The sequence below is a fragment of the Nothoprocta perdicaria genome, unplaced genomic scaffold (assembly GCF_003342845.1).
Source record: "Nothoprocta perdicaria isolate Ctin4 unplaced genomic scaffold, notPer1 scaffold_0, whole genome shotgun sequence".
Classification (NCBI taxonomy): domain Eukaryota; kingdom Metazoa; phylum Chordata; class Aves; order Tinamiformes; family Tinamidae; genus Nothoprocta; species Nothoprocta perdicaria.
This window is the reverse complement of record NW_020454092.1, coordinates 65001-75734: the sequence shown is the minus strand read 5'-3', so window position 1 is coordinate 75734 and position 10734 is coordinate 65001. Positions and strand designations below refer to the sequence as shown.

The following is a 10734-nucleotide window of genomic DNA, read 5'->3' as shown; positions in this document are numbered from 1 at the left end:
GGCCCTTCGGCCCGGCCTCCGGCCTGGGGAGGCACCGCCGGCATCGCCCTGCCCAGGGCCATCAGGCTTGAAAGGGGAGCTTGGCCGGCACGGTAACCAACACACAAGAAAAAAAATACAAATAACATACTGAAATGGCATTTATTACAGCATATGGATATGGACCAGCATTGCAGGTCAACTTAAAAAGACAAAACAAGAGGGACACAAAGCTCTCCTGGTGGATGCTGAGTAACCACAATAAAACCCCACATGCTGCTTTTTTTCAGAGAAAACTGTTTCAGAAATGTTTGGCTTTGCTATGGAGCTGCCCCGCTGTGCTCTTCCCCATTTCAGGTGAAATGGGTCCACCTTGTACTCCCTACAACCACCCTTTCCTTTTGCCCTAAAGCCTTTGCATTTGGCAAGTGCTGCTAACTGCTAGTGGTAGCGCTCTCGTTAAGGGCCTTGTTAATGGCAAGCCTGGCTTTTAATTAGTCTGTGATATAAAGAGGTACTCTCTCATATCATGCAACATGGAGAGGTTTAAGGAAAGAGAGACTTCAAGCGTCTCTGGGAAGCCAACGCATGGCTGTTGCTCTTGATGTCCACCCAAGCTCACTGCACAGCACCTGAATCATGCACCTTATTCATTAGCAATTTATTAATTTTAAATTGCATGGCAGTGTAGAAGATTCAACCTCCTCAGGAGAGAAAAAGAAATAAAGCATTGGCTTTCTTTGAGCAAAGAGACCAAAACTGAAGCATAGGACATATTTAGTTAAAAAAAAAAAAAAAAAAAAAAAAAAAAAAAAAAATTAAATTAAAAAAAAAAAAAACCCTTTGATGTTATTTGATGCAGGAAATGACATAGTTTCTCTAGCCACATTTGTATGAAAGCTTAAGTGAAAGATTGCTTCCAGCAGAATGCCCTGATTAAATCCAAAAAGATTTTGTAGAAAATCAGATTTCAGAGCCCAATTAATTCTCTGATTAAGAAGTCACAATGGGCAAGTAACTGAGAAGGAGCAGCTGAGATCCTAGTGTTTCTCCTTGAATACAGTTTATTAATGAAGTTTTAAAAGCAGGAGAGGGGAAAATAAGACTGACCTTTGAAGTATGTGATATGTCTAGAACCAGTCCTCCAGATTTTTGCTTGTCAGCCTTGCATTTCATAAACAGCAGTTGCCTTTAAAGATAATTTAACATGATTACAGGTCTCTCTGTATGCCTGAAGTTCTCTCTTAAAAGTAACCTCCATACCTTGCCCTCTTCTTGCTCTTTATGATGTGAAAAGAAGGTCTGAAGGGTCTGAAAAGAATTGCTTCCTGCTTATCGCTTTTTGCTGGAGTCCCAAAGACATATTTAATCTTGTCCTCACTAGTTTTACTAGAGACATTTTTAGATGCTCTGAGCTTCTGTGTAAGGTGAGCAGGGCTTCTTCGCTGCTATGGAAAAGATGGGAGAAAGGGAGTTCCTCACAAAACAAACTATTCTAAATGTGTTAGTAATGACCAAATCAATGAATATAGTCTAAATAAGACGTGCTCCCGGGTCTGGGCTACCATGCCCTTGAAGGAAGCGAGCCTGTCTCCGGCCGGTCTGCGCCATCCACAGAGCGCTGCGCTGCGGGGCGGGCGAGCCGCCGTTCTGTCCGTAAACAGAGAGCCAAAACCCAAGGGCCCTCCTAGGTCTCCTTTGCACGTTAATAATCAAGTGACACCACAGTACTTTTGAATAACAATGGCAAGTAGCACTTATTTCTACAGACTTGCGTTCTCACCAAAATATAAACCTCTGCTTTTAAACTTTTGACTAGAAGTAGGGGAAAAAATTCAAACTTTCCTTATTCACAAACTTTTTTTTTTTTAAATCAAGGAATCTGAGAGTCTTATCCTTGCACATATTAGACATATACAAATGCTAGATTAACGGGTCACTTAAAAAAAGTAAGGGGGAAAGAAATCACATGGGAGTAAAGTAGACTTCAGTGACATTCCAATGTACTGCAGGGAGTGAAAATTGCCTCACCCCCTGAAGTTTGCAATGCCTGTCTAAAGTACTGTGTACTCCCTAAGTAAAACCTCCTGCCCCAGAAATCCAAGGGAGGGTGAAAGAACTCACTTGAAGGTTTGTCTCTTTGAAAAAAGACCTGAGGAAAGAAAAAAGGTCCGTCTCGGGGCTCATAGAATAAGTGTATTTAGATACTCCTCCTTAAGAAAGGACCCAGATGCAAGCAAGGCTTGTGCCATAGTTTAAATCCAGGTTCCCAGAAAAACTTGCTTACAGAAAGATCAGAAGATCAGAGGATCATTACTGTAGAGGATTCTGAGAAATTATCTCCTAATGCACAGCCGAAGACAGAACTAGTCTTGGTCTCTCTTTGGCTTGAACCTCTACTGAAATTTAATGCTGACAAATCAAAAAGGGATATATCCAGAATCCGTAACCCTGATAAAAATGGGAAATCTGTATCATCTTAATCAAAGGATATGCCACCCTGAGCTGGATCTGTGTCTTGTCCCTTGGCCTCATGTGACTCCTGTGTGCTAGAGGTTAAGGGTTTGTTAAAGAATATCGGTTTTGATTAAGTGTCACATACGGTGTAAAACATCCTCTTTATCATTGGAAGTGAAGGTTGGGGGCCAGACAGTGCCTTTCAGTGAGCTTCTAATATAAATTAGGTGTCTTAGGTAATGGGTGGTTTTCAGGCAGGATTGATCTTTCTGTGTCCAGTGAAAGTAGGTGTGTTTGGTGAGATGTCACAAAGCCAGCTTCCTGGCACCTGTACTAATGGGCTGGTTACCCCGTTTGGAGTAGGACTTGAAAAAATACAACACAGGATTTCCCCCCCTCCCTTCCTAACTTTTTCATTTTCTTGATGTAATGGGCAAAGGTCTATATATCCTTCACTCCTTTGGTATTTCAGTCGTAGTATTTTCAGTATCACTCAGTGAATCTTAAGCCACTCATCTTTTTAGTCACTTACCTCTCCCTAAACTTGCATGAACTTAAAGACGAAGCTGTTATGAGTAGACTAGGTTACTTACTATTTTTATCAACGCACTGCCTTTAAAGAAAAATCTATCAAGTGCACCACCACCACCACAACCAAATGATTTCTGTTCCCCATTAAGTCCTCTGTGGAAACTTTGATTGCAGAGAGACCTAGAGAGAGCTGTAGAGATGTTAAAGCCTAAGTTCCACTGCCTCAAAAATAAGAGAAAACATGCATTTATATAGACATCAAAACAAGTCTGTATTTTCCTCTTTATGAAACAGAAACTCGCTCAGCTTTCTGCAAAGAGTGGCATGATCAAAAGCACAAGCCGAGCACTTGAGAGCGAGAAGCTCTAATTCAGAATCTAACCATGGACCTCAGGTAGAGAGGGTATATACAAAATAAACCTTTCCTTTATAGTTCATTGCCATGTTATAGTTAAAACTTTTCAGAAAAGTTTCCATGGATTTATGAAGAAGTGAAAGCACAAATGCACAGTTGGTATCCCAAGCTCATAAACCTGACCAATGAGCAAGACCTGAAAGTCTTTAAAAATTGAGAAATACGTTACAAACATTAGGTTAGTACTTCATTTTTCTCACCTACCTGCTGATCACTTGAGCACTAATAAATATCAAAGTTTGTTAAAAATATTTAGATAATGAAATTCTATTCCGAGATCAGGTCTTAAAACTGAGCTTACTCTGATTCTCACTGAAAAAGCTTTGCAAAGGTCCCCAGTCTGACTAGCCAGGATAACCAAGGCTTAGAACATGAATATCCTTCGTTTGCTTATAAAAACATATGCCCCTCTAGGCAAAGACTTAGGTTTATATACTCTAACTCAGTTGTATACCTAAAACATTGGAATAGCTTGACTGAATACAGTGGGATTATGATTACAAGTTGGATTTACCTGAGTATCACAACAGAACCAGGCTCCAGCTATTGCCTTCCTTTTTGTTTACTTCAGATATGAAGCATAAATAACTCTTCCATTCCTGTGGAGGAACGACACCTCTTTTTCTCCTTCATATCTCATAATAGCTTGTGCTAATTTTTGCTCATTTGCTCAGTGCTGTAACTAGGCAATGTTGTCAAAAACATCTTGGTCTTATTAGTGATTTTTTAAAAGCTACTTCAATTGTTGAGTTTGATTTTTTTATATAGTTTCAAACTATATCTACTCTCACAACCCCATGTGGCCACATGGAGTTAATGGGTTCTTGCTGGTAGTGCTGGTGAAGTGGACATGAGCACATCATACCTGAAAGGCAGGCAATGGATGTGAGCAGATATTGCTGCAGAACAAGCAAGAGAGGCAAGCCAAGGCCATGGGAAATGCAGGTCTGCTCAAATCAAAGACAACATTCCTCTTTATTCTTGAATACCAGCGCAGTCAGCAAAAGAACATGCCTTAAACTCAGCTTGAGAAACCGCTACGGCTCTGAGGGTCTCTTGCAGACTTCAGCAGAGCAAAAACTCTCCAAACACAGGCGGTTCTCTGAGGATTTGATGTTTTTCTACATAAGATGGAAGGAAGAGAGGAGAAAAAAAAGAAAAAAAAAAAACTAAAAAGAGCGAGCCCTGGACTTTACAGAACTAAAGAACAGGTTGGCCAAATTCAAGGGCAGTTTTTATGAGGCAGAGCATTGGACTGCTCATCACTCTTCTCAAGGGGAACGTCCCTGCACCCATTTGGGTTTATTAATTCATTAATTTGTAATTGGTGTCAGCCTTTCTGTGCTTCCCACCCTGCTCTGCCCAAGGCCTGGGTGACGGCCTGGCCGCAGCGGTCACCGGGCTCTGTCCCGGTCCCTGGTCCCCGTGCGGGACACGCAGGGCAGGGAGCTGCGGGAGCAGGTGAGCGCGCCTCAGCTCGCCCGGAGCGCTGCCGCTGCGTAAACTCGCTCCTAATCCACAGCGCTTCGGATAAGAACAAAAGCTGCGGGCAAATGAATATTTCCATCTTATTTCAAATTCTAGGTTTCAGCTGCAATATTAATGCTATTTTACAGTGTAATTTACTTGTAATAATATGTCATTATTGCCATTTTACAGTTTTCTCTTAAAGTAGTAAATAAAATGTTTTAAAAGGCGCAAATAGCTGTGGCAGAAATCTCCATTCAGCCCCAGACTTTGCGCTCTCCCACCAGAATGGCACCTAATTGAAAACAATGACATCCCCAGTGTGCCAAACACTCCAGTCATTAAAGCATTTTTATTTTGGAATAAAAGAGCACACTTCCAGCTTTTTTTTTTTCCTAAATAGTAAATATAAATTAAACATTTCTCTTCTGTTTCCAGAATGGCATCCGCCCGCAAAGCCATGGCTGATGTCAAACACTTCTCACAGGCTCTCCTCAAACCAAAGGGCTGCTTTTAGACACATGACAGTGTATTTACCCAAAGCACAATGCACAAAAGGCTGCCTCTAACAGGTGACATGTCCTTAACCTGGTGACAATTTCACAAACAGCAGTGACCCCAACACAGGGGCTGGTGTGAGAATCACCAGGAGCTGCGGGAAACCTCAGGTAGTGTTTTACATCTAATGGAGCAGACGTACCTCACGCTGTATTTTTGCACTGGTTCTGGTTCCCCTGTTCAAACACCCCTTTGGACCAAACGGTAACCATTTCTCCCTCTCTGGCATCTACTTTGTGTTGAGCTCTCACTGAGAGGAGCACTAAGGACTTTGGAGAGCAGCTTCTTAACAACATCCTGGTGGCCATAGTGGGGCAAAAATTGGCAGGCGATGCTGTAAGCTTCTTGTCGGGCCCTCAAGAGAGCCCAGGCTGCAGAGCGAGTTTTTGTTGTTATTTGAAACGACAAGAAGAGAGATGGCATCAAAAGCCATCCCCAGCGCCACTTTCTGCTTGAGGAGAAAGCTCAGCACAAGAGCTATTCGTATTCAAGAGTCGTTACTATTCATACGGCTCTTGGCCAGTTCACAGAGCTCTTGCCATCCACCCACGAGCTGCAAAATGTGCTGCCTGTTGTGGCCTTGGGCATGGGCAGCCCAGGGCAATGAGCCACCAGGCAAGCGAGGCTGCCACGAGCTCATGAGGTAGAACATATATATATATATTTTTTTTAACCTAATATGATGTGTGAAAAGAAATTTCTTTAAGTTATTTTTAATTCTAATTATTCTTCCTTATCGCAACCGCGCTGTTTGTCAAGGTGAAGACCAAAGTCAATAGGCAGAGGCAAGTCTGCGCAGGAACATCCAAACCTCGATACACTCGAGTGGAAATACAGGCAGACAGGGCGGTGTCTCTCTCGCATACCTGCCCTGTGCCTCAGTTTAGAAACCAGTACAAAGAAAGTATTAGAAATAAACTTCAAGCATCACTGCATAGGGCGGAGGGATAGCTTGAAAGGAGAAGCGGTAGGGCCGGGAACAGACATACAGGTGAGGATTATTTAAGATCTGGGCGGCTGGGAGGGCTCTAGGCTGCACCGAGGCCTCTCTTGAAGCCTAAGGGTTTACGGCAGTCGAGGTGATGGTAGCGACCATTGCTCGACAGCTGAGAGATTTACAAGGCATTTCCCAAAAACATAATTTCTCAGCGGGATCTCTATCAGAGTTTGTCAGGGTGATATTTAATGGTTGGCAAAACATGAGTAAATAAAAGCAGATCAAGATGATGTTATTACAATAACAGATTACATTACAATTCCTTGTCCCTAGGAAATCCCTGATTAGAACAAGATCTTCACCGGGGTCTTATGAATAAGTCACACGCGGGGCTCTAATGGCCCTGCGTGGCAGCGCGCGAGCCGCAGGGCTCCCCGCTGCCCGGGCCTCGCGGGACCCTTCACGGGGTCCCTGAGCGTGGCCACCGCGGGCCGCGATTGCAACACAGACGGGGCCAGCAGTTCTGCAGCATGAACTAGCCGCTCCGCTGATGCCAAAGGAGCGCAGCCGGTTTGCAAAAGCAAAAACCAACCTTTTTAGTCCCTTTTTATGCAAGTCTTTACTCTTGCTGCTCTTGAAATCTAATTCAAACCCTTTCTGCAGAAGGGTCCCTCGGTCAGTGTATCACCATACAGAGACAAGCGTGTAGAAAAGGAGGCTTTAGTCAGCAAACACACCAGACACTTCAGGCCTTTAGGGGCCACGAGAGCCTGTCTGGGACCTGTACTCGCATCGTTACTGCACTGAGAGAAAATTATCTTTGGCTCAGGAGTGTCAGGACAGCTCTGAACCCATGAGTGACTCACCCTCAGGCAGCAGTGTTTAATTTCTGAGCCATTTATCTCCTTGCACACACCCCAGCACAAACAATTATAGTTAGTAATTTGTTGATCTTATCAAGGCCGTTTGATGTTACTATTGCTACCTCCAATAATGCTGCGCTTTGAAACTTAAACAGAATTTATAACCAGAGTCTGATACTGTGCACACACTTCCCACTGCAGAAAAGTTTAACTCTTTGGCATCTCAGAGGCTCCGTATGCAAAATTTTGGGGGAAACAACCATCACTTGTCCTGCTGATGTATCTGGCAGTCCAGCCTGACAGCGAAACCCCAGCCAGACTGTTGCCTGTGCTCTGAGACCTTCCCGGATCCCTTTCCTACACACAACAGCCGTCCTAATGAGACCCCATTGCCTGCTAAATTGAGGCATTAAATTGAGGTGCTAAATGAATTGAGCTGGGGCCCTGTCCTGAGGTGACGGGCGCGCACGTTACCACACCACACACACACATTACCACACAACACGCACATAACCACACGTTACCACACGACGCGTGCACAGCAGCCACCAACAACTGCTCGAAGTCAGCCTTGAAACACCCAATTTACCTTCAAAACGCTAAAAAAGGCCCAATGAGCACAGAGCCGCTTCCATCCGCTGGGACACAATGATGAGCACCGTGACTTTGATTTTTGTTTTTCAGAGCCTCCAGTGGTTTTCTTGGTTTAATTGCAGTGAAATGATAGGATTATCATAATCAAACGTAAAGAATTAGCATTCAGAGAGTAAAAATTTAAACTAGTGATTAGTTTTAAACAATATTTTTTAATGATTTCTCGGTGAGCTGAGTTCCTACACCCTGCAGCACAAGGCATACAGTGCACACCATGGACATCTTTTTCCTATTTCAGCTTGCCGGCCACACCTGATAAACACTGCATTTATAAAGACCCTGAAACCCTTCATTCTTCTGGGGGATATCCGGAGTCTATAAAGAAGCTCAAATAAGCAGCTGAGAGATGTCCAGATACATCCCGTTGGCTCTTGCATCACCCAAATGTTTGCTTCAGTTTTCCTGTATTTCAGGCAGCTCTAGAAGTTCGTCACTGGGCAGCAAGCGCCACCAATGCACTTCATTTCAGGTATGGTGCTCTGGAAACCATGTACTTTCAATTTCCATTTTATTAAATACATTAAGCTAGATATTAAACTCCAGCCCACTCTTGTTGTGCTGTCCTGGTAGGTGTTGATTAGCATGGAAAATTACCTCCTACCTAGGAGGAATCCCTGTCCTCCTGTGGGAGGAATCCCACATGTCAAGTGCCACCCATGCACTGCCAACGGAGGGGAGCTGTAAGCCCATCCGCGTGTCCACAGCAGGGATTTGGTTTGGTCAGGATGCCACTTGCACCGTCCGTGCCCTGCTCACTGCTGCCGCGCACGCGGGACACGCTTTGCTTGGTTTGCAAACGCAGCAGGAGCAGCCCCGGCCGGGCTGCACGAGCCCTGCGAGCGCCGCAGGGGCCACCCGGCACCGCGGGGCGGCACCGCCTGCCCACACGGGCACCGACGCCTTCCTCCTCCTCTTCCTCCTCCGTCCCCAGTGTGATGCAGACCTGCAGAGGCACCACAGACCTCCCGCCTTCCACAGCAGATGTGAGGAGGACACAGAGGCTGCAGCCTCTGCCCCAGCTGAAAGGCACACGGAGCGTGTGCTGGGTCCAGGGTAAGTCACAGTTCTACCTAAAGCACCTCAGGTGCTTGAAACTTGCTGCTTTCACCTACACATTTTTAGAACTTGTACATCCTAAATGCACAGAATCACTCAAGAGAAACACAGACATATTTAATGTGGCAGTTGCCACAAGCCACTGGTGACAGGACTGACAGAGCTCATTAGATTATTCTTTTAACAAAACTTCTGCTTTTATTATTGAATAATCAATTAGCTTCAGCAGTTAAAAAGAGAATTATTAAAACAGCTGGAGAGATAAGTTATCCAAGCAAGTTAATAAACTGAAACATTTATGTTATAAAATAAATATTGTATTTTAATAAAAATTGTAAAAATAATCTTCTCTGAATATTATAATAGATCTCAAAAACCCTATCAAAAGCAGCTTTGCTCAATTTTTTGGGGAAGCGGCCCAGAGGCAGTGCTTCCCAAGGGACCTTGCCAGGCAAGAGGCAGCGCTTCCCAAGGGACCTTGCCAGGCAGGACCCGGCTGCCGCTCCCAGCTCATGAATGCCGAGGGGGGCTGCACACTGATGAGCCGTGCTCCCAACGCTGATGACAAGCAGACTCGTCACAGGAATGACAGGAGCAGGGGGCCCGACGGAGCCACGGACAGCACCGGGGTCTCTCCCAGCCCCGGCCCTGTGAATCTGCACTGAACACAGTGCCACCTCCGTGGACCGCACAGGCAGGCTGGGCTGAGAGGAGCATGCACGACATCAGGAGCGGCCACTTCAGCCTCCACAGTCCAGTCATTTCCAGACACAAAATACTTTTGAAAATGATTTGCACAAAAAAGCACCTCAGTCTCAACAGATAATTGAATTTTTCTACATATATTTGCTCTCCCCAGTAAAAAACATTTATGCTGTATCGTGTTTATTATCCTTACTATCATCTCTCAGTGCGTGTCCATCTACAAATTCATTAACTTTTGGGGAACAAATCATTGGCATCCTAATCTTCCGATTCCCATGAAAGACTCACTTTGAAGACACAATTGCAGCTGCCCCACACTGCCAGTTACTGTATCATACACGTCTTAAAATTCCGTAATCAGCATCCACCAGGTGCCGTATCGCATTCAGCACACCACAGTCACTCAATACAGACATCCCCAAACACACCAAGGCTGGTTTTGTCAAATGTTTTATTGAGTGTAGACATCTGGAGTACTGTAAAACATGCATTATCTGTAGATTCAAAAAGGAGCAAGCCACATTGTCCTCACTGTCAAATGTGTCAGGCTTGGCATACATGATGGAGATTAATGAAGTATCATGAGAGTAATATGGTTCCTGAAAAGCTTCTACAATTTGGAGTAGGGTCTCAATCGTTTGAAATGCAAAGCTGTTCACATTTAGTGAACTTGTATGTTCGCTGGAGGTGCCATATTTTAATTCAAAACAAACAGGAATAATTTTACTGGGGTGGGGGGGATTCCCTAGGTACAAACTGTATGTTTTTTGTTTCCAGATATTCCATCCCAAATAAAAATTCATACACTTTTTGAAGCCACACAGTTCATTTCCGAGCAATGAACAACATCTGATACTCATTTCTTCTTGGGTTGTTGAGGTGTATTAAATTTAAAGAAGATGATATCTCCATCCTCCACTATGTAATTTCTGCCTTGTTGTCTGTATTTTCCAGCAGCCTGCAAACAGAATGGACAGAAGGTGAACAGGTTATTTCATTAGACATTTTAGAGCATTTCCAACTTGCAATTCTTTACAATGTATTTTGGTAAAGAAACAGCACCACTTCAGCTTCAGAGTTAGGCATTCATAATACTTCTCAATTTCACAAAA

The 10734-nt window shown here is 44.1% G+C and overlaps 1 protein-coding gene across 1 annotated transcript in view; it reads right to left on the bottom strand.

Moving 5' to 3' along the window:
• Positions 1 to 10106: 10106 nt before the first annotated feature.
• The window catches only part of OLA1 (Obg like ATPase 1), a gene marked incomplete at its 5' end in the record, with an annotated part of 53312 nt that continues 52684 nt past the window's right edge, over positions 10107 to 10734 (bottom strand). Inside the window, one exon of the mRNA XM_026044106.1 lies at positions 10107 to 10580. Coding sequence (XP_025899891.1) covers positions 10479 to 10580 — 102 coding nt within the window. The remainder of the gene's footprint in view (positions 10581 to 10734) is intronic.